The following is a 23,851-nucleotide window of genomic DNA, read 5'->3' as shown; positions in this document are numbered from 1 at the left end:
CCTTTGGAGCCAGACTGTGCTCAGATTGAGGCGTGGTGACGCCATGCGTGTCAGTAGAACTGCTCTGTAAGTAAGCTTTCGGAAGTAGGCATCCAGGCCTCCCTTCCAAGGTTACTCGAATTGGCCTCAATCCACCGACCTTGCAGTTAGCAGGCCACCATGTTAACCACCTGCCGTGCTCTTAAAACGTAGCCGCTGTGCCCTCTACATCTCTGAAGAAGCATCCGTCAGCAAGCTGCTTGGAGGTTGGGGAGAATGGTCGCATGCACGGTCACTGATGGGTCACTGATGGACCCACTCATGATGGGAAGCCGTGAGTGGGGGAGGTTTGTGGAGGGGCATGGGGTCTCCGTGGGGAACTAACATTGGAGGACGTTCAAAGATCCCCTGAGCCAAGTCAAAAGTGGTTTTTGTTTACTCATGGTCACTATAGACATTGATAAAAACTCTTTGACTCACTGCCATCTGGTCGGATCTGATGGGAGTGACCTGAAAGGGTGGGATGGCACAGACAGCTTCATCTTTCTCTTGCTCCACACTGGTGGTTTCGAACTGCTGGCCCTGTGCACTTGGCAGCCCAGCACATTCCCCCACTGCGCTACCAGGGCTCCTTCAATATTAGTCCAGGACATGTTTCTTTTAAATCAAAGAATAAAGTAGCCCTGACAGCCGACGTCCAGTCAGCGCTTCGGGAGTGAGCTGTGTTCTCTAGTGGGCACTGGCTTACCCTTAGCCAGGACTTCGGCACTAGACACATGGGCAGGCTGACAACGAGAGGGCGAGGATGGGGCTCTGGAAAGGTCACAGCCCTTCCTAGTCAACTACAATGCCTGCCATCCGGAGAATTTTGTGAGCGAGCACTGCCCAGATTCCCATTGAATCTCCTACCCGCCGTTTCCCCATGTGACTGCCCGCCTCTGGGAATTTTATGCCAACTGCCAGTTGCTGGGTGGGTCTGCTAAGCTCGCCCCCACCCCCCTCTAGTGCCCTGGCAGCTGCTCAGGTTTTCCGAATTGTGCTGGTCCCAGCGATCAACAGAGGCTCCCATTCCACGCTGGGCATTTGGGGCGGTTGCGAGCAGTGCAGCCCCTGCGCTCTGGAGCCCTGTGGTTGGGCTGTTGGGTAACCGCTCCCTGAGCAAGCCCGGGAGAGTCAAGCCCTGACCCGTAGCCACCTGTCAGGTGGTGGGATGCCCTTCTGTGCTTCCTGCTTGTGGATCTTACTCAATACACGGAGAACCTAATAAACGATTCGGGAAGGGGGCGGTAAACGCTTACTGAGTGTGTGTTTCTGTGTTCTTCCCCTAGATTGAAAACATAGATGCCTGCTTGAATTTCCTGGCAGCTAAGGGCATCAACATCCAAGGGCTGTCTGCAGAAGGTGAGTCAGCATGCTCGTCCCTACCCCGCCTCTTTGCCACTAGGAACCACCCCCTGCTGGGGAAGATGCACGAGTGCTGCTTTGCTCTTCTGGGCGGCTTCCCTCGAGAGAGCTCCATGCTCACTAAGGTTTGAGGGTGCCAGCTTTGAAAGATTACTAGTGTGGTGCAAATAGGCATCACAAGACGTAGGCCGGGGCAGGGGTGGGGCGCACCAGTTTTTCTTAGAAACGAAGACTTCCCCAAGGTGACATGTTCAAGAGTACAGGCCACTCCTCCCCTCCAGAGCTGCCCAGGTTCCACTAGCTTGACTCAAGAATTCAGACTGGATTCACCTATTTGGCAATTCAGTTGATTATCGAGTTAGGTCTAATCTGAGAGAGAAAGAGAGAGAACATTACCCACAGAACATACTTAGATCATATTGCTCTCAGGTAGGGGGGTGGGGTGGAAGAGGGGGTGTCAAACAAAGAAGCAAGCCTAGTCCTAGCATTTGCATTTAAAAAATGACCCTTCTCTTTGCACTTAAGAGGACCAGGTTTACTTTTCTATCGTGATTAGTTTTTAATTAACTCAGATTTGGTGACTGAGCCGCACATTAGCACTTGCTAATGATTTGCTGTTCAATTCAGTTTGGTCTGGAGACCAAGATCAGTCCAAATTGTCAGCCTCCTCGGGCAAAGCCTGGCCCTGGAAGCTACGTGCGCTCCTGTTTGTAAATACTAGCAGCTGCCAGCTCCCGGGCTGCCATGGGCCCCGGCATCCTCCCAAACTCATTAGCCTGCACCTGCCTCCGGGTTTCCCAGGACAGGTAAATCTGTCTGGCTTTTCAGAGGATACCACCTTCTCCCTAGCAAGATTGCTTTCTGTAAAGGTGGCCAAGGCAGGGAGGAGGGGAGCGGCGAGGAAGGAAGCTGTCAGAAGGTGTAGGTAAGTTTTCAAAAGGTAGAGTCTCCCTGTGGGCCCCCATCTCGCCTCGGGTTTGTGCTGCCAGCTCAGCTTTCCTGGCACCGCGTCTTCCTGATCGCGGCAGGAACGTGAAGGGCCACTCTGGTGCCAGGTGGCTGTGCCATGACTTAGGGTGGGGTTGATGGGAGCCTGCATTACACTGGTCCTGCCCAACGTCAGGCCGCTTCCAGAGGTGCAGGCAGCTGGAGGGCGGTCACTCCTCACCCCAGCTCTCAGCAAGACAAGCTTGGAATCTCCCTGTTCTGGAGTGTGGGCACTGATCGTGGAGACGGCCGTGTGGCATATACCAGGGGCTTGGACATGTGAGTGGACAAGTGGAAAGGAAAGATCATGGGAAATTTCCACAAGCATTGTTTCGAAGCCCCTCCAACACTCTTGGGGAAGGAGTTGATGGCGATGGTGTTGACGTAGGTGAGGAACAAATCATTGTGCCACCGTCATAGTGACCTGCAGGACAGAGTAGCAGACTGGCCCCGAGGGTTTCCCAGGCAGTAGTCTTTCCAGAAACCGCTGTAGCATCGTTCTCTGGGGAGCAGCTGGGGGGGCTCCAACTGCCCACCTTTGGGTTAGCCACCAAGCATTTCCCCGTTGTACCACCCAGGAGCCCTGTGGGTAGGAAGGAAGATGCAAATTCTCTGACAGAAATGCGTGGTGATTTCCTCCTTCGAGAGAGAGCCCTTGTGTGTGCTGGGAGGTGGCAGGCCAGTCTCCAGCACCCCTAAGATCTGGAGGTGATTGTAACCCAAGGACAGGTCTACCCCCGTAGCAGAGCACCAGTGGGTTCATTTGTGGAATTTTGCTCAGCCTCAAGGGCTCTGCTGGCCAACTGCATCCTACATGGCCTGGAGGTGACGTGGGCCGTGGTACTCCTTTCTACTTCATCTGCTGCCCCATTCTTCCTGTACCCTGCAGCACAGAGAATCTGTTCACTAAATAGTTCTCAAATGAATTAAGTACCAACCCAGAGGGCACTGTCGGGGAAGCATTGGGTGTCACTGCAAGGTGGATGGTTCAAACCCAGCAGCCACTCCAAGGGCGAATGATGCGCCGTTTGCTCCTGTTGGAGCTACAGCCACAGAAGCCCTGCATCAGGAGCTGTCAGTAGCAATCGATTACATGGCAGTGGGTTTAGGTTTCTGGGTGTTCATTAAGGAGACTGTATCTACATCAGCGCTCATCATCGCACCAATTGGAATGTATAGTTGCCTTAATGTACAGGCGAGAAAACTTAAAGAGATTCTGCGTGGCTCCCCAAGGCCAGAGGCTAGTGAGCGGCAGGGTCTGGGGGCTGACTTCCGTGCTCATGTTCTTTGTCCTCTACCATGGGGTCTTTGGAGGATGGCAGATGGATGCAGCCCAGGCGTGCCATGGTTGGGCCCAAAGGAAGAGGCCGGAAGAGACGTGGTAGAGCCTTTGCTAGCTGGGGCCTGTGCCCTGCGGTGCATCTCAGAAGGTGGTGTGTGACCTGGGGAGACAAGGAAACCCTCTGCTCTCTGTCCCTTTCAGATGTTGGGTGTGACCCTGATGGGTCCTTGGGCTTGGGGAAGAGCGTACAGTGCTTCGGGGCACTACCATGAACCCGCTGTGTGGCGCTGCAATCACTGCTGCCAGCGGCACTGTGTTGAGCACCCTCCTTTGCTGCTGAGCCAGTAGCCCGCGCACTGTTACTCTGGGCAGAGTCCGTACCTTTCAGTCACGTCCATTCCTAGAAGAGTGTTTTATGTCAGTCTTTACATGACTCAGCCTTGTTGTCGAACTTGAACCTCTATCCAAGGTTCTTTTCCCTCGTGCCTCCTGATGCAAATGCCTCCAGGAGCTTTGAGGGGCCTGGGATCTGGTGGGTTGACTTGCATTCCTTCCCCTCCCCCCTTTTCTGTGTGGAGCCTCCAAGATCAGCGTCCCATGGGGGAGGCCAAGCCCCACTGGTGGGCAAGTTGCAGTCCCTCAAGTGGGTGGTCTCCCTGTGACCTGCCCATCAGGGTCTGGCTCCCACCCACGCTGCTCCCAGGGCATTGACTGTCCTCCGTGAAGGTTGGCCAGCTCGTCCAGCTCCACGCCCAGCTGGTAGCCTTCATATCCACCCCTGGCCCCCCGGGCACACTCCTCTTAGTGTCCTTACTGAGGTGGCCCTGGCCAGAAGGTTCTAGACATGGTTGTCAGGATCCTTTCATCACCCCGTAAGCCCAAGAGATGAGTGTAGGCTCCCTCTTCCACTTCTGATGGGTGGGAGAGGCCTGTCACCTGGCAGTCCCTCACGAGACAACCGCGCTCCAGCTTTTTCTCCCACTCAGATGGCATGAGACACATCAGCCAAATCTCCGCCTAGCTGACATCCAACTGGGGAGGAGAATGCCAGGCGCCCCTTCTTGCCAGCACCCCACCTTAAAGTGGTCATCTTGGAGCCTCCACCCCCTTGGCTTCAAAGAGGGCAAGGCCTACCTTCTTGCTCCTTCAAAGGAGAAAGAACCCTGTCTCCATGGTCCCCAAACACAAACAAACCCATGGCCTGCTCGCACACAGATCCGCTTATATTGATCTCGTGCAGTGCGAGAGTGATGTCAGGAACCCCATTGACACAGTGGTTAAAGCATTTGGCTGCTGATGATAAAGTCGCTGGTTCAAACCCACCAGCTGCTCTGTGGAAGAAAGGTGAGGCCTTCTAGTCCTATATAGATCGGTAGCCTTGGTTAGACACTCTCTGGGACGGTGCTACTCTGTCCTTCACGTAGATCATCATGAACCAGGATCAACTTGATGGCAGTATATTTTGGGGGGAGTGACAATGACTGTTGATGTCACTTGATATAGCCTGTAGGAAGAGGGCTGCCCCCCCCAACTCTTGGTAGCTCCTTGAACTTACAAATGGAGGCGCTTAGAACTGTGTATCTCCACATTGGGCCTTTTTCAGACTTTCAGGAAATACCTCACTTGACCTGCTGTTAAGTTATATTCTACTCATCACCGTCTGAGTGATTCTGACTCAGAGCTGCCTTCTAGAGCAGTGGTTCTCAACCTGTTGGTCATGACCCCTTTTGGGGGGTTGAATGAACCTTTCACAGGAGTCGCCGAATTCATCACAGTAGCAAAATGACAGTGAAAAAATAGTAACGAAATAATTTTATGGTTGCAGGGGGGGGGAGGGAGTGGGGCTCACCACCACATGAGAAACTGTCTGAAAGGGTCGCGGCAGGAGGAAGGTGGAGACCCACTGCTCGGTAGGGTTTCTGAGGATATTCGTCTTTACAAAACAGACAGCATTCTCCTTCGCCCACGGAGCAGCCGGTGGCTTGGGACCTCTCCTGTCACAGTTGACCATTGCTGGCTTACCAGGGCGCCGGCATGACATTACAGGATGAGAAAACATTGAGACTCCACAGGTTTCAGATACTGAGCCAAGAGCCTCACATACTGATATATCACTTACTTCTCTCCGGATAGCTGGGAGGTCCGTATTCAGATTGTGCCCATTATACAGAGAGAAACCAAGGTCCAAAGAGACCAGTGCAGGTGGCAAAGGAAGGCAGGTAAGGTCAGGCAATGGCTCAACTACCCTTCTGCTCATTCACAGGCCGGCTCCTTCCCTGAGCCTCACTGTCCACGTGCCCACCCACCTGCACGAAGAGTAGAAAAGCATCGCGGTGCTTTGAAAGGACTGGCCTCCTAATGTTTTTGTCTTCCTTTGAAGACCACGGAGTACCCTGCGGCCCCTCCTCTGATCAATGAAACACCAGCTGTTGGAAAGCCCCATGGAAACATCCCCGCCCTTTCCCTGTGACTAACGCTGAGCACCTGAGAGAGAGAGTGTGTGTGTGTGTACACACGTATGTGCACCTGTCCTAGGAGCATTTCAGGAGCTAGGGCCCTGCCCCGACCTGCCTGGTGAGAGCCACAGAGAGCCTTTGTTGCCACCAGACAGCAGACGCCTCTGGGCAGAGGCTGGAGGCCCAGGTGAGCCCCAGGGAGGTACTGTTTGTGTGGGCGCTTCCCCTGGCTGAGGCTTCCTGCTCCCTCATCCTTCCTGGGCATTGGACCTGTTTATTTGCTCTTGGATACGTTCCGGGGGGTCCTGTGAGCATGGGCCTCGCCCTGCCCCAGAGTGATTAAGATGCTCCACCCCTACCCCAACCTTCCGAAAAGCACACTCCACCAACCCCAGACCATCCTGTGAGGAAGGCTAGCCTTTTCTTGGGGTGGTGGGGGTGATGAAAACACCTGGGTGGGGGGGTGCTCTCCCTAGCCCCAATCCTATCCTGCACAGAGAAGCAGGAGTCGGGATGAGGCATGATTGCTTCTTTGAGTTGAGTTGGATGTGGCAGCACCGGGCTAGGCCCTGGCATGCTTGGGCCGTAGAGACTACATAGTCAGCCCTCCTGGCTGCTGCCAGTCAGGGTGACCTGAGGCACAGCTGGACCTCTCTGTTCCCTAGGCTTTCCATGAACTGCTTATTTTCAAGACTGGGTCGCCAGGTCTTTCTTCCTAGTCTGGAAGCACTACTGAGATTTGCTCAACATCATACCAGTACGCAAGCCTCCGCTGACCGGGCAGTGGCTGCAACCAGATGGGCTATCCGAGAACAAGACCCAGGTCTCTCAAAAGGAAGGCAGGAATTCCACCACTGAACCACACTGTCACCATAGACATCTAGCATGAATTTCAATTAATTAGGGCTGTGCGGGTGGTACAGGAGCCCTGGGGGCATGCACAGTGGTTACAAGTCGGGCTGCTAACCAGGAGGTCAGCAGTTCACAACCACCAGCCGCTCTTCAGGAGAAAGAGGAGTCTTTGTACGCCCCTTAAAATTTAGAGTCTTAGAAACCCACAGAGGAAGCTCTACGCTGCCCCGTAGGGTCACTACGAGTCGGCATCAACCTGATGGCAGGGCGTGTTGGTGCCAGTGGCACATACAAGAGCCCATGGTGACGAAGCAAAAGCAGTGCTCACGGTGCCCGGGCTGTCAGGAGGGCTTCACGGAAGTTCTCCAGATGAATCAGAGAAAAGGGAGGGCAAGAGGAATCCAGACAGAAGACGCGGCCTAGGTAAAAGGTTGATGGCCGGTTGGAGAGTCGGTGTCTTTGTGTTGCATTATGCCAGGGCCCGGTAAACCGGCCTTCTCTTCAATGACGTTGAAAGCAAATAACTCTCCTATTTATCCTACTCCTCCTGCTCAACATGACCTCCACCATTTATAGAGATTCCTACTAGTCAGTGGGAATCAAGAGACCAGACAGAGCCCAGAGCCATGACGAGTCAAGGCAGTACGGCCGTCCAGTAGAGCTTGAAATAGAACCCCCATCCTCTATTCTTCGGTCTGCACCCGGCAGACGCAGGAAGAGAGGACTGGGTCCTTGCGTCCGGAGCTATCAGCTATCCACTCGTGTTTCCTTGGGCGAGTTACTTGTCTCTAGCTCTGTTGTGTTTTGGTTTGGACCTTTTCTAGAATTGAAGAGGGTGAGGTGAGTGAATCCAACACCGCAAGACCGTTTCTTCTCCAATGCCTTGGGGAGTATCTTGTGGGTTGATGGGTTTGGTTTTTAGACTGACGAGGAGACGCCTTACCAGGCCTCGTGGAACAGAGGAAAATACCACTTGGAACTGGGGATGAAGACAATTCCAGCTGTTTTGAATGCCGCCTATTAGAGGACGCGCGTGGCATGGACTCGGTGGCTTCCCGTCCCAACCCTCTCCAGGGTTTCTGCCCTGCAAGACAGTGAGACTCCCCAGAGGGCCATGGACTGGTAAACAGGTCCATGGAACGAGGAGGTGTACCTGAGGAACGGGACACTGCTCAGCTGCCTCAGGGAGCAGACTGACTGCGGATACTGGCTCTGACACGGGACCACCCCCAAATCCGCGTGCTCTGAGAAAGCAGCCAGACGCAAAGACAGCACGCTGTGGGAGTCTATTTATAGGAAATGCCCCTAAAAGAAGGCAAATCTGTAGAAATGCAAAGCAGATGAGTGGCTGTCTGGGAGTGGCCTTGAGGGCTGGCTGCAAATAGGCATGAGGAATCTTTGTGGGGGGGGAGGGGAAGTATAGGAGTGGAGATGGGCAGAAGCAATGGAAATGGTTTAAAACGTATGCTGTGGTTGTACAAACCTGTCAGTTGCCTAAAAATCGTGGATCGGGACACTTTAGATGGGAGAATTTTGTGGGTGCAAATTAAACCTCAGTAAAGTTGTTCCTCAGTTTTAAGAAGACGGTGGCCATCGAGGTGGGGGGCGATGGGTCCCCTCTGGATGCCAGCGGCTATGGGATGCAGGGGCGCCAGTAGAGGGGGCAGACAGGAATGTCCTCGGCTTCCGGCGTGCTAGGGGGTGGCAGATAGGAGGGCCCAAAGAAAAGTGCACGCTGGTGTGCCTCGGTGCTTCGTACTTGTTTGCTCTTTTTTGTGTGTGCTCAATAATCAACGTAATTCTTTAATTGGGAACAGTGCACTCCCATGACACTCTTGCCACTTGCACACATGTTACATGGGCAGTCCAGGACACTGCCTGCGCTCTTCAAGCTGGACAGTCGTCACCGGTACCCGCTTGCAAAGTGGATGCTCCCTGCTTCCTGAACAAGGACTCGGTCTGTGTCCTCCCTCTTGCCCTAGGTGGTGGGGATTGTTGTTAGGTGCTAGAGAGTCACTTTGAACTCTTTTTTTTTTTTAACCCCCTGGGACAGAGTAAAGCCGCCCTCGAGGGGTTTTCTTGGCTGGAACCATGGCAGAAACCCACTGCCTGCTCTTCCTGCTGCAGAGCCCTGGGTGGGTTCCGACCCAGCCTTGCTGTCTGTGGTCCAGAGCGTGGGTGGCTGTTGGCACTGCCCTGGCTCTGCCCGCCCCCGGGAACCACAGGAAACTCTGGTTTCTGTGCATCGGCCTCTTAGAGAGATCTCAAGTGCATGGGATCATTCAACAGCTGCCTTCTTTGTGCCTCACTGGTTCAGTCAACATCATGTTTTCAAAGGTTCCTTGTATTATTTTATGAATTCATTTTTATCACTTGATGATCACCTACTTTTCATAATAGCACTGTGGAAAAGGTGTGGCAGGGCACAGCCCCATTTTAAAGAAAAAGGAAAATGCGGCCCAGGAGAAGCTGAGAGAATATCTATAAAATAAATGATGGATATTGGAGCTCAGAGCTGAGTTTTTCCAGCTTCAGAGATCAGTGGTTCTGCAACAACAAACGTTGCCTCTCCAAAGGAGGGTATTTATGGATGCCCTGCGCCCCATGGCAGGGAACTCTGGTGTCATAATGGTTAGGTGTTGGGCTGATAACCACAAGGTCAGCAGTTTGAGACTACCAGCTGCACTTTGGGAGAGAAAATGAGGCTTTCCATTCCTGTAAAGAATTACAGTTTGGGAACCCCAAGGGCCGTTCTGCCCTGTGTTACAGGGTCGCCGTGAGTCGGCATTGCCTCTATGGCAGTGAGCTTTTGGTTTGGTGCCCTTTGAAATAGATGTTTTAGGGAACAGTGGGGTCAACTGATGAACCATGGTGACTTAGCAGCTACAGAAGGTAGAGACTATGTGTGGCAAAGCTTCTTCAAGCCAACATGGTGTCAACAGTGGCCACCAAGGTCCACGGGCACACCAGGAAGTAGTCAATCATTGCATATAGCCAGAGCAAAAGACAGCATCAAGCAATAAACAGATGCTGACATTAGGATTTGAACGTAGGATCTTCTAGCTTAGAGCACGGTACCCTGACACTGTAAGCAAAAGTGTCATAGGCTCCACACACAGCATGTGCTGTTTTTTTCTTTTCCCAACAACTTCATTGGCATATGACTCACATATCATACAATGTAATAGTTCAGTCACATCAAGAAGAGCTGCACAATCATCACCACAGTCAGTTCTAGAACATTTTCTTCATTCTTGTGCTCATCATGATTAGCTCCCCATTTCCCCCAACCTCCCCTGCCATACCCTGAGGAACCATTTGTTCAATTACTATCTATAGATTTATCTATCCTGGATTTCATACATAGAAAAATAGCAAAAAAACAACAACCTATGCTTTTACAATTACCACGTGTGATACAGTTGGTTTTAGTGAAAACTGCTGTTTCTAAAGCATGCCCTCCCTGGGAATCCCACTCAGCACCTGGGTCTCCGGTCTTCCTATGCCAGCCTGGACTGGAGCCGCTCGCAGCATTGATAGTGCATGCTCTCAGTCTTGTCTGTGTGGTGTGAGGAGGTCTCTCTCCCTGCTGTTCTCTCCATTCTGACTCACAGCGACCCTGTAGGACAGAGGAGAACCGCCCCTTTGGGTTTCTGAGACTGTACCTCTATACCGGAGCAGAAAGCTGCTTCTTGCTCCCCTGGAGTGGCTGGAGGTTTGCCCTGCGGACCCTGTGATTTGCACCCCACCTTGTAACCCACGACACCACCACAGCTGCTGTTAGGTGACATCAAGTTGGTCCTGACTCGGAGCAATCCTATGCAGAGCACTGTCTGGCCCTGCACCATCCTTAAAATTGTTCCGCTAGTGCCCACTTTTGTTGCCACTGTGTCATTTCATCTGGTTGAAGGTCTTCCCTCTGTGCGTTACCAAGCGCGATGTCCTCTTCCAGGGGCTGGTCTCTCTTGATAAATATGGCCAGAGAACAGGAGACACATTCTCGCCAACCTTGCTTCTAAAGAGCCTTTTGGCTGTACTTCTTCCCAGACAGATTTGATTTGTTTGTTCTTTTGGCAATCCATGGTATTCTTTGGCAGCACCGTAATGCAATTGTCTCAATTCTTCCTAATTCAGTGTCCAACTATTACATGTGGATGAGGTGGTTGCAAATACTATAGCTTGGGTCTAAGTAATAGTGGTAGTTCACAGCAACATCCTTGGTCTCCAATATTTTACGGAGGTCTCGTGCAGCGTATTTACCCACTAGAATATGTTGCCTGGTTTTTGTTTTGTTTTTATGAATGTTTCCACAAGCATTAATTGTGGATCCAAGCAAGACAAAATCTTTAGCAACGTCCAACTTTTTCCCACCTCCCGTGATGTTACCTCTTGACTCAGTTGTGAGGATATGGGCCTTCTTTACATCGAGTTGTCATCCATACCAAAGGCCTCAGTCCTTGCTCTTCATCAGCAAGTGAGTGCTTCAATCCCTCCTCACTTTCAGCAAACAAGGTTGTGTGTCAGGTGCATTTTGCAGGTTGTGAATAAACCTTCTCCAATCCTGATGCTGCATTCTTCTGCATGTCATCCAGCTTTTTGAGTTATTTGCCCAACATACAGATTGAATAAATTTGCTGAAGGGATGTAATCCTGACTCACACCTTTCCTGGTTTTAAACCGTGCAGTATTTCTTTGTTCTGCTCGGATAACTGCCTTGAGCCGGGTACGAGTTCCACGTGAACACAATTGCAGTGTTCTGAAACTCCCATTCTTCTCAAGGACGTCCGTGGTTTGTTCTGATCCATAATGTGAAGTGCCTTTTCATAATCAATAAAACACAACTAAGTATCCGTGTGGCATTCTCCAGTGTTAGTACTGGTGTCCTTGGTGCCACGTCCTCCTCTGAGGTCAGCCTGGACCTCTGGCAGCTAGCTCCCTGGTGATGGACTGCTCCGATTTTTGTTGCATCATCTACAGCAAAGTTTTACTTTCATGTCATACAAACGATACTGTTTGAGCATCTCCACCTTCTTTAGCTGCAGTCATTGTTGCCAAATAAAGTAAGGGGCTTGCCTGTGATCACACACAGAGCGTAAACAAAGAGGATGGTGCCTCGGTAGTGTAGTGGGTCAAGCGTAGGGCCGCTTATCCCAAGATCAGCAGTCCATAGCCACCAGCTGCACTGTGGGAAGAAGATGAGGCTGGCTGGCGGCTCCCATAAGATGACAACCAAGGAAACCCTCCAGGAGAACTCTCCTCTGTGCTGTGGAGTCACTATGAGTCGAAATGGGCTCCGTGGCCACAGGTTTTGTTTGGTTTTCCTTTAAGCAAAGCATACCAATTGGCATGTCTGTTTTGCCCCTCTGTTGATTTTATGGCAGCACCAGGACCTGTTAGCTCCTGAAATTGAACGTGAAGGCTGGATTCTAGGAATTCTTGTTTTCTCCAGAGCCGGGAGAAGGGGCCGCTCCAATAGAAAATAACCCAGCCTGGCCCATCAGCGGAATGCCCCGGGAGGAGGCACTGGCAGGCAGCCTTGTAGGACTGGAACTGGTTCCTGAAGGGTCGCCCTTCATACCTTCTGCTCTCTTACTTGGCTCGGAGGAAACTCATTCCTTTCTCAGCAGCCGCTTCCTCCGACCCTGGGGCCAGCGTGGAGGTGGGCATTACCTTCAGGGCAAGGCTGACCCCACCTGCCCTGCTAGCACAGCCTCCACGGGTTTCCGGGAAAGATGCTCCCCTGCCCTGGAGGAGACTCTCATGCCATTCCTGGCACAACCAGCACCCACTTGTCAGTGGATGCTTCAGTGCTGGCTGTGATCCTGAGCCGTTTGTGGGGGAGCTTCCAGACTAAGACAGATGAGGAAGAAAGGCCTGGCTGCCAACTTCTGAAAATCAGCCAATGGCCTATGGCTCACCACAGTCTACTTTCCGACCGAGTATGCAGGTGTCACGGTACCGGGCAGCACTTTGTTCCTCTGTGTACGGGACAGACCTGTGGCCATCAACCACCACTGCCTGGCTTCTTCTCCCTTACCAGTTCACAGCAAGCATCTCACAACAAAGCAAGGGGTGCAAGCCAAGCAGAGGAGCTAAGGGTGCGTGCCCCAACCCCCAAGATTTGTAGCCAGTCCACTGTGCTGCACTAATACTTCACCCCGAGGGCCAGTTCCGACCCTGCCCGCCAGCATCTGGTGTCCAAAGAGCTGCCTAAAGGGGCGGATTGCCCCAGGAGAAACACCCTTACAGATCCAGAGCCTTTGCCTGGGAATAAATATTTTATTCCGTCTCTCTGGCTTTTTATGCGTGCCTTGAGGCAAATGCATTTTAAAATCTGGAACAGACTGTCTGGGCTAGAAATGTCCCTCTCCCCATCCTGTGCCGGTTTCATCTCTTTGATATAAAATAAGAGAGGCTGTTTGTGAGTTTTGAATGGAAGCACGTCTTCATGGGCTCCCCACAGCTCCCCTCTGAGTGTAAGCTATCGATTCAGTGGGCAGGAGAGCGGAGGCCGGTGTTTGAGAACGGGGTGATGGCCTAAAGCAGAGTGAAGTTCTGGGGCGGGACACTGAAGGTGGCTGGAAGCTGAGAAAGAAGGACTTGCCAGGGCAGTGTCAGGACAGGACTCTCCCCAGCACTGGAGAGGCTGCTCTGCCCATCTCCCTTGGGGATCCCTGCATGTTTTCCACTTACGTTCATTCGTAGCAGGGCTTCCAACCAGTTCTTCCTTGGCTCAGTAGCGGCTGATGCTGTGAAACTGAATCAGATCAGTTTTGTAAAATGTGGGTGAATCACAACAATAGCCAATAACCAGACTGGGTAAAATTGGGGGTCCACATTCCGATAGAAATGCACTCTCCCTCTCGGAAAACCAGGGCGGTTCGCGTGCTGTAAAGCCCCCCAGACCACTTTACCAGCAGTCAAAGATGGCGGCCAGGCCTGTCGCTTTCCCAGGTCCTGGCAGTAGTCCCGTCTCCCACATCAGGCTCCTGAAAGAGGTTCCGATGACTCTTCCAAACCTCCCTTCCAAGGTTTTGGCCAGTACCTTTGGCCATCCCTGGATAGCATGGTCAGCACTCTGAATTAGCCCAGTTTTACATACTGTGGTCTGTTCTGATTTCATGAGGTTGGCCATGAATGAGCCAGTTCTAACTGGTTTCAAGCCCCCTGGTTCTGACAGAGAATTTCCTCTCCACATTTGCCAGATCAAAACCAGACCAAAACTCTCTGCCATCCGGTGGATGCCAACTCACAGCAACCCTCTAGGACAGGGTAGAACTGCCCTGTGAGTTTCCGGGAAGCACTGTTCTGTTGGTGGTGGTTTGTTTTGGAATCACTGTTTATGGGAGCAGGAAGCCCCTTCTTTCTCCCTCAGAGCAGCTGGTGGTTTTGAACTGCTGACCCTGTGGATTACAGTCCAACGAGGGCTCCCAATCAGTTACCAGCCATCCCGTGCAATTTGCATGGCCTAGCCTCTGTAACACCCGTGGAGAGAATCGGCTAATTTCTGTGTGGTCCCAGCCTGATTTGACTTGTTATGCCAATTAAGAGTTCCGGAAATCTGCCATATCTGAAAGGAATCTAACTGGGGTGAGGGCTGCAGCAGCCCATGGCGGGGGGGGGGGGAGGAAGAAAAGGGTCCCCCTATGATAACAGTCTTTTTCTTGTCTTCCAGAAATCAGGAATGGCAACCTCAAGGCCATCCTAGGCCTCTTCTTCAGCCTCTCGCGGTACAAGCAGCAGCAGCAGCAGCACCACCACCACCTCTCCTCACCTCTGCCACCTGCCGGCTCCCAGCCAGCTGGCACCCCCTCCCAGGGCCAGGCTGGCCCACCTCAGCAACAGGTGCCAGCCGTTCCCCAAGCCCCGGGCCAGCCTCACCAGCTGCACCAAGCCGCGCCTCATCAGCAGTCCAAAGCACAAGCTGAAATGCAGTCCAGGTGGGGGCTCCGCACCCATTTGCCAACGCACGTCCCCAGGCCCTTCCTCTGTGCCAACCAGCGTCTAGCCTAGGCGGGGTGTGCTGAGAAGAACTGGTAGTTCATGGGGAGTCAGCGTGACTTTGAGGTGGAGGCAGTGAGGCCATGCTCTGTGCCTGGCGGGCACGTGTGTTTTTATAGGTCAGAATCGCCATCAGCCAGAACTAATTAGCTGCTCCGACCGTCTCTCTGGCCCGTCTCACACACGCGTCTGCAGCAGCCCGCTGCCGTCAAGTCCAGTCCAGTTCACAGCTTCCCTGCGGGACAGAGTAGAACTGCCCCACGGGGTTCCCAAGGCTGTCACGCTGTGTTAGCAGACAGCCTCATTTCTCTCCCATGGAGTGGCAGGTGGGTTTGAACCCCTGCCCTTTCAGTTAACACTTGAGTGCTTAAACACTGCCACCAGGACTCCATCGCATGTAATTAACAGCCCTGAGTGTTGACTTCAGAACCCTTACTGGTGTTTGCCCACAAGCTGAGTGCCCAGCACTACATATGAGAGTAGTTGGCTAAGGGAGGCAGGCATGCCAGGCCAGCTGATGCCTCTGTTCTGCCAGGGAGAAACACAAAGGGCCTGAAGAAGGCTGGCACGTGGACTGGAGCAGAAAGAGTAGGCAGTCACTTCTCTAGAGGGGCTCCGTCCCGGAGCAGCAATAGGTGGATCTGAGTGCACGGGGTTGTGTGGACCTTCCAGAGCAGACACGGGTGTTAGTGAGGGTCCTGTGGTGAGGTCTGGACGGAGAGCTACTGGTAGTTCCCGGGGAGTTAGCCTGACCTTGGCATGGCGACGGTGAGGCGATGCTCTGTGCCTTGGCAGGATGAGGGTGTGGATTTTGCTGGCATGCCCATGCAGACGGCGCGTGCCCCGAGGCTCAGGAGAATACCAGCATGACCCTGTTCCCATCGCTGCCGGCCAGCCATGGGAGTCGGCACATTCCCAACTCTGCTCTATCGCCTAGTAACCTATTTGTTTTATGGGAGGGGGAGGGAAGAGAGTGGGAGAGGTTAGGCAGGAGAGTCTTTGACTCTTGGTAATGTTGGTCTGCAAAGCTTAGAATTGTTTGTTTGGGTTGTTTGATCTCTAAGCCATAAACGCTCAGCTATTAGGCCTGAATGCCCCTGATCAAGAGGGTGACTTGCTTTCCTCTGCTGTTTGCTCGAGGACTGGCCTCTCCCGAGCAGCCCCAGATCGCTGGGCTTCCTGCTCCCTGGATGCTCCTCATCACCCGTGGTGCGTTGGGCCGAGTACAAAGCAGCCGAACAAAGCAGCTGCCTGAGAGATGGCTGCAGCCTTTTTTTTTTCTCCCCATAAGCAGTGCTGTTTCTCAATTGTCATGGTGTTAAAACCGGCAGTAGTGGGGTTAATGTAAGTCAGGCCCCCAATTAATTATCTAATTATATCCAGTTCCCATTGTGGAAATTTGGGGCCTGGGAGAAGTACCTAGACTAGCAATGAGGCGTGTGCAGCCAGGCCTGGCTCCCTGTCCCTGCAGAGCAGCCTGCGTGGGAGTGTCCTCTCCTGATCTGGAGTTTCCAGGTGGGCCCGAGTCGTCGGAATGATCAGGATATAATTTCCCAGACCACGTTCTGCAGAGTACTTCTGTCTGCCCTGGATGTCAGCCCAGATGGTCTCAGGGGCTGGGAGGTGGGAATGAGCTCGGGTAAACTGTTCTTACTGTGACGCATGTGGACTCAATGTCTTACATCTGCATATGTTGGTATACACACACGGCTTCCCTGTGCTGGGCACTGGCCTAGGGGAACCAGACAGCCAAGCGTCTGCAGTCTGTTCAAAGCAGCAGACAAGCAAGCAGTACATAGGGGATAAGAGACTAGACGCCATGGATGCTGCGTAAGGGTGATGCGCTCATAGGCTGTGGGCTTCTACTGGAGATTGAATTGCTGGGATTGTCACTGTGAGCAGATGACATGGAAGTGCCAAAGGCCAGGCAGAGGGAAGAGCTGGTGCAGGGGGTCCGGCTGGCGTGCTGTGGAGGAGCAGAAAGGCTGGAGTGTGAAGGCAGGGGAGCCCCCAGTACAGGGGAGCCCCCAGTACAGGGGCGACAGTATGACTAGCACCCGGAGTCAGGCAGAGCTGGGGTTCCGAGGCCCTGGAGGCTGCTGGGTAGAGAGCTGGGAATTCCTTCACAAGGTGACAAAGCCGTTGGAGGGTCTTGAGTCGAGGAGCAAATGGTTTGGATGTACGTTTTTAAAGGATCACGTCTCATCATCTTTGGAGAATGGGTTTGGGGCATAAGAATGGAAGGAAGTACCTCCTTTGGGAGGCTTTTGTGGTCCTTTAGAAGATGACCCCGGCGGGTGGGGGGGGGGGTGTCTGAGAGGGAGATGAACCAACCTGGGATATGGTTTTGAAGAGAAAATGAATCTTGGCGGAAGCCTGACTTTCTGGCTTGTACCGTGGTCAGTCACTGGTCTTGGGAAGAAAAAAGAGGGAATCTGAGAGGGGAACAGGCGGAGAAAGCATCCGGCCTCAGATCTTCCCTTCCTGTCTCTTTGGGCGTCTCAGTTAGGGCTGGGCTGCGGTACTGAGCTGTGTTAGCCCCGGGCATCCATTCCCATGGCAGGTGTTTGTTTGCTCGAAGAACCAGATGTTCCGGGTAGGGTGCCTAGCGCCCAGTAGGGAAAAAACAAACAAACTACCCAACAATTAGTAAATGCTTCACCGGAAGAAGAGCCAAGCTCACTGGAGCCAGATCATGGCAATCACTTATTCCAGCTGCGGAGTGTTTGCCGACACCACGGCCGGCCTGCCACCCTGCCATATGGCCAGCTGGACTGGCCTTCGGAGTTGCTGTATGTCCCCCATCACTAGGTCCCGCGGTTTTAGCGTCTGTCCTAGACTGAGACGTCCTCATCTTCCTTGCAGAGAGACTACCTTGTTATCAAGACCAAGAGCTACAGATCTCCAGCACTAAGACACCCTGGCTGTACATTTAGGTGGTGCACTGGCTCCGTTCCATTGGCTCTCAAATCCAAACTCTGTCTTTGAGGACCAAAGGCGCAGAGTCATGGTCAAGTGTCCGTTCCGATCCCAGAGTGCCAGGTGTGTGTGAGTCCTCTGCTGTAAGCCACTTTATCCCGTACTTTGGGGGTAGCAAACACTGAAACATGGCAACCTTTCCTCCACTGCAAGGCTTACGAAGGTAAAGATACATCCGAGGGGGCTTCCAAGAGTCTATAGATACATTCCATTTTTCCCACAAGCTTTTTGACACACCCACCTCGTGTAAGAAAACATTCACCATTCAACATCGTTGATGGGGACCCTTCTGTGGCGTGGGTGACAGTCATAATGTGCAGCCATCCCCATGACCCTTTCCAAATTACTGTCCTACCACCACAAACTGGAAAGCACTGCCACCTCGGCAGCCACAGTGACGCCTGCCTTCCTCCCGCACCTTCTGTCTCCAGAAACAAGCAAGCCTGCTGTCCGTGGGTCAGTCTTGACACATGGCGACCCCGTGTGCCACAGAGTGAGCTGCACGTCGTAGATGAAGCACGGCAGCTTTGACATAAAGGTGGTGAATCAAGGAAACTTGAGGCCTTGCCCTGAGGAGCTGGAGCAGCTGTGATGGCTCCCAGAAAGCCTTTGACCCCTTCATGCCAACCATTCCCGCTAGGGACACGGTCACCTCACGACACTTCTCACCACGCCCCACGCTTCAGGAGCGAGCCTTCGTCCAGGCTGACCTCTCTCCCACTGTGTCTGCAAGATGGGCGGTATTCGGCCTTCAGGAAAAGTCTGGAAATGATGCTGCATCGTGCCCGCTCCTTCTCTTCCTCGACCTCCTTAGATGAGGAAAGCCAAGATTGTAGTCTCTCCTCCAAGCCCTTTGACACCTGACATAAGATACGTGGAAGCAAGAAACAGAAACACTTCTACTTCTCCTAAGGGAGTAAATGAGCCTGGTCTAACAATTATTTTTCAAGAGGCCCAACCCAACTTTTCAGACCGGCAAATGTATGACCCAAGGCCCAGAGTTTAGCACGCTCAGCTGGCTTACAGCGGCGGTGTCTGTGCCATCGAGACGGAAAACTTCCCAAGAGCAATGACATCTGCAAACGTGTGTAACTGTGTTTGGGTTAATGTACGGTATGTTCGAGATAGTGACCTGAAAAGGCCTCTAGGAGAGTTTCAGAAACGGGAGCTTCTAAGTATTGCAGCAAGGTACAGAGATTGCTTACTTGTCAAGAACACTGCGCCTTTCCCCCCCACACCTGGTTTCAGGGTTTTATTCTGGGGAAAGGGCCTTATACTAAGTGGAAGTAGAAATGCTATTTGGCGTTTAAATTTAAATAAAAATCAAGATAACAGTTCTTGGAAAATATCTATAGCCATTTCTTCACATTGGGCATGTATCCAATCAGACCTAGAAGGAATATTGCTTATATGGGGCGGGGGGTGGGGATAAAGAGTGCAGTGGGGGGAAAATCCAGGATCATTCTCATTGTCCTGAGTACTCGATTTATTCGTGTTTAATGCATCTTCTCCTCCCTCAGCTCTTCCACTTTTTCTTTCTCTTACCATACAGTGCATCCTCCAAGGATTCATCTCAAAGCAAAATCATCCGCTTCACTCTGGGTCAGAGAAAGATCTCTAGGTTAGATTTTGCTTGTGTTCTGCATGATTTAAACCCGGCCTGATGCAGCTTGTGCTCTGCATACGCTTCCTCCTGCTCCCTCTCCCCATTTCATGTTTGCGATTCAAGAAAACCAAACATGCTTTGGGTAAGGACTCATTGTTGAGCAGAAAACTGTGTGTGTGTGTGTGTGTGTGTGTGTGTGTGTGTGTAGACAGACAGAGGTGCGTAATGTTGCTACACTTGAATTTGGTTCGATGGCTCTGGCCTCTGAGTTTCTTCTGAATGAGGAAGAGGAGAGTGTCTCGGTGTCCTCCTGCAGTGATGTCGTGATGGGTTTGCTCGCTGCTCTGCCCTAGCCCCGCTCCACCTTCACCTGCATCTCGTTCATGTCGTCTTGCTTTCTGTTTGTTCCTTCAAAAGACTAATGTGGGCGTGGTTTTCCCTTGAGTTCCGAAGACCCAAAGCATGAATCCAGATGGCCATTGAAGACGTGACAGCCAGGCCGTCACGTCTCCCTCTTGTGTCTGGGTGCTCTTGTGTGCCGTGGAGACATCCCCTCCGTTTCCTGGGGTGAATGGTCCTGTGCACTAACTACCGTAGTGCTCTTGGCTCAGAGTCTGGTCGACTTGCCTACGGGGTCCCGAGTGTGCCGTGGCAGGGACAGCTTTGCTTCTACTGTCCTGATAAAAGTCTTGACAGCTGGCATTGGGCAAGTGCTGCTTTTGTGCTCGTGTGAAGCATCCTTTATTCCTGCTCACCTCAGCCCTCACTAGGCAAGTCACGTCATGCCGTCCACTTGCCACGTGAGGAAATGAACCCTGAGTCACCGCGTGGCTTACCTGGGGTCTCCGAAAGGAGAACAGCCCTCGCCTTAACCACCCTCAAATGCTGAGGTGCGTGAGGTGGGGCTGCTCTTTAACATCCCATGCTTTCAACCATCGCTCGCCAGCCTTTGTCCTCACAGAGCCTCGTGTGGTCCCCTCAGCATCTTCTCTATCAGGACTAGGATGTATTCTTTATCGACTTCTCGTTTAAAACTAGAGGAAGCCCACACTTCGTTTCTGTCTTTATTCATGTGACAAATACATACTGCCCGTCTGCTGGCTGCCTCGCTCTGTGGGTCTGGGTGCCTTTCCTAAAAGCTCACCCACAGAGATCTCTTTGGAGACTCGCTCCGGAGACAAGGAGACGCAGGGCCGTGTGCTTCTCCATACAATAAGCATGCGACCTAGATTTGGTCCAGGGGGGCATTAAAGAACCCATGTCTGTCCCTCTGGGGGCTGCTCTCCATGACAGATAACCAAAAACCCAACGCCATCCAGTCATCGCTGACTCCTCGAGACCCCCTTTGGGTTTCCGTAACTGTTTACTGGAGTAGGAAGCCCAGTCTTTCTCCTGTGGAGCTGCTGGTGGTTTCGAACTGCTGACCATGCGGATCACAGCCCAGCACATAACTGCTTCGCCCCAGGGCCCCTCTCCCATGACAGGTAATGCACCCAAAAGAGGAGACTTGTCATTGAGGCAACTGTGACTCGTGTGTCAGAGTAGAACTGTGCTCCACGGGCGTTTCGAACTTCCAGCCTTTCTGTTGGCAGCTCAGTACGTTAACTGCTGGCAACACTGACAGATGTTATAGAGGGAGGCGCAGTCAAAACAGACTGCCCTCTGCACTGGCAGATTGGTTTGTCCCCAGTTCATTTGCAGGCCACGCAAGTGGACATTCATAGGAAGGGGAACGGGAGGGGTGGGCCTGGAGGAAACCTGCAATCCTGTGTGCGTTCCCAAGAGGTGTTCAGCCTGGGCATTAAAAACAGGAGCTGGCTGGGAAGATCTCTAATGGGAATCGCGTGCCCATCCCTTGGGAGATGCATTATTAGTCCCATAGGATGGAAGGAGGCGGCCTGATTGGGGGGGGGGGCGGGGGAGGAGGGGGAGCTGGGAGGTGAGGGCTTGTCTCCTCCCCAGGCTGTGCTGGCTACCCACTTCCAGGCCACACACCAAGATCTGACCTGCCTTTGGGAGCATGCCCCTTACCTGGCATTGCTTTGGTATCTATTTGGTTTCTTGACATCCTTATGTGCTTAATCCTGCGCCTTGACTTCCGCCCACCCCCTCCTTCCCACCTCCAGAACACAATGCTGATAAGAATTTTAGCTGATCAGGCACCGCCGAGTTACCAATAGGATCTGCCTGCCAAAAGAAACAGCCCTACCCTTCTTGGCTGAGTGAGACTTCCGGAGCTGGATCACTTGTTCAGGTGCCAGCACCGAGGGAACAGGCCTGAGCCATGCACCAGGATAGGCCCTCGGAACGCTGAGCAGTGGGAAGCCTTATCCTTGGACTGGTGTTGGGGAGAGGGGAGTGTTGGGGCACAGTCTGAAGGAAATCAGCAAGGGGACAAGGAATGTCACGAGGGTCTGCCTTTGGTCACTGTGATCGCTACCCCTGCAGCCTTGATGGAGGCCCAGGTGTGTTCTCTGGGCGCGCTCTCCCCGAGGCAGAGAAGGCAGAGCAGCACCGTGGCTGAGCGCACTCTTTTACCGTTAGTCTTAAGTGATAGCCTCTCTTCACCACAATCTTAGGCAAATTGTTTCCTCTCTCCCAACCTAGGCTTCCTTATTGCCCAAATGAGGAAGGTGCTTTTCTCAATCTCAGCCTTATCAGGATGTTGGTCATTTGCACCAGCCCTGTGGTGTGGGGTCCAGCAATGATCCACGTACCATTAGTAGCAACTGTGGTGCCCTGGTGGCGCTGTCTGTTAAGTGCTGGACCCTTATTCCCAAGGCTGACTGTTCATCCCCACCAGCTGCTCCACGGGAGCCGGTGGAGGCTGCCTTGGTAAAGATGGATCATCTCAGAGGGTGGCCTCGTGCCAGAAGCAACTCGATGGTGTGGGGTTTGGGTTTATGGATGGAACCAGTGGTTTGGTTGAAGACACTGGGTTTTGGATGGAGATGCTGGTGGAAAGGCAACCAGAGAGTCCATGGAGTTGATTCCTACAAAGCCATCTTGGAGAAAGGTGTCCAAGGAGCTACGAGGTCAGTTCGCAGTGCCCAGCTGCAGGAAAACAGATGCCATGAAGTGAGAGAGTTAGCATTTCATCATCTTGTTTGACATCAAGCATCTCCGATGGGGACCGCACCTGGAGTCCCTAAGCATGCGCACACAGGTGCCTGCCCGTCCTGGGATCGGTTCACCTCTGCTCCCAGCCTTTGAAGTGGCTTTGGGGGGTAAGGCTGCTTTCTCCGCGCCAGCCAGCAGTCCAGCACTGGGGCTGAGCAGCCCCCGAGCAAGGGCTGCTTGTGTGCCAGGAGTGGCGGCCTCACACCGGCCCAGCAGCTCTGCGCATGTGGGCTGGAGAAATTGGTCCCGGCTTGAGTGACAGCGGGCATGTTCCTCCACCTCTGTGTCACAGCCCTTTAATTTCTTAAAAGCAACGCGTGTCTGTTTCAAAGACCCCTCCCGTGTCCTCGTCATGTGATTGCGTTTGCGTGGGGGGTGACCTTGAGAGGCCACACTCCTCTTAGGAAGGGGCTGTTGGGCACTTCTGTCCCAAAGCCGAGCCTGGCTGACTTTCCGCTGCCCCTTTTGCTGTTCCCCTTCGGCGTGGCGGGCACCGTGGGCGGCAGCTATTGTTGGGCTACTTAGGCACAGGAGCCCACTCTTCAGCAAACAGGGATTCTGAAGCGAAGGCCAGTCTGTGCTGCCAGGCTGGGCTTGGATCGGAGGGCCCAAGGTACCCAGGGATGCTCACAGTAATTAATTTCAAACTGTTAGCCAGAGGCTTCGGGTCTGTGCCACTGGTCAACCAGAAGAGCCTCTGCTTTCCACAGGCAGCTCACTCTCAGCTTCCCGAATTAATGCCTCCTTGCTAGGGGGCGAGGGAGAAAGCCCAGGCTTTCTGCTCCCGTCCGCAGTTACCGGCTCGGAAACCCGTTGTGGGGTGGGGGGGGGTTGTCGCTTGAGTCAGCCTGGACTCCACGGCAGTGGGTTGGGTTGGGTTGCTGGTTTGGTTTTGTGTTTCGCTAGAGGGCACAGGAGCCCTGGTGGTATAGTGGTTCCCAGTTGGGCTGCGATCCACAGGGTCCTCAGATCAAAGCCACCAGCTGCTTTTACCCAGGAGCAAGACAGGACTTTCTACTCCCTGTGAAGAGTTACGGTCTTGGACACTCACCAGGCAGTTCTACCTTGCCCTGTAAGATACTAGGAGTCAGCATTGACCCGATGGCCGGGAGTTTGGTTTGGTTTGGGGTTTGACTAGGGGGCTGGGCAAAGTCCAAGACTGGGAGTGTGACATACAAAGTCCTC

The 23,851-nt window shown here is 53.0% G+C and overlaps 1 protein-coding gene across 3 annotated transcripts in view; it reads left to right on the top strand.

Moving 5' to 3' along the window:
• The window catches only part of NAV2 (neuron navigator 2), a 396,305-nt gene that overhangs the window by 159,426 nt on the left and 213,028 nt on the right, over positions 1-23,851 (top strand). For 2 of the 3 annotated variants that reach the window (XM_075545974.1, XM_075545973.1), the window contains exon 1: positions 14,775-14,900. In XM_075545974.1, the coding sequence (XP_075402089.1) occupies positions 14,890-14,900 (11 nt within the window). In that variant the 5' untranslated portion in view covers positions 14,775-14,889. Of the gene's footprint in view, positions 1-1,307; positions 1,381-14,635; positions 14,901-23,851 lie in introns of those variants that run through there. The other variant, XM_075545975.1, reaches the window with a different exon arrangement.

This window comes from Tenrec ecaudatus, chromosome 4 (assembly GCF_050624435.1).
Source record: "Tenrec ecaudatus isolate mTenEca1 chromosome 4, mTenEca1.hap1, whole genome shotgun sequence".
In the NCBI taxonomy this organism is placed as follows: domain Eukaryota; kingdom Metazoa; phylum Chordata; class Mammalia; order Afrosoricida; family Tenrecidae; genus Tenrec; species Tenrec ecaudatus.
The sequence above is the reverse complement of the archived record's forward strand: the minus strand, read 5'-3'. Positions and strand labels throughout refer to the sequence as shown.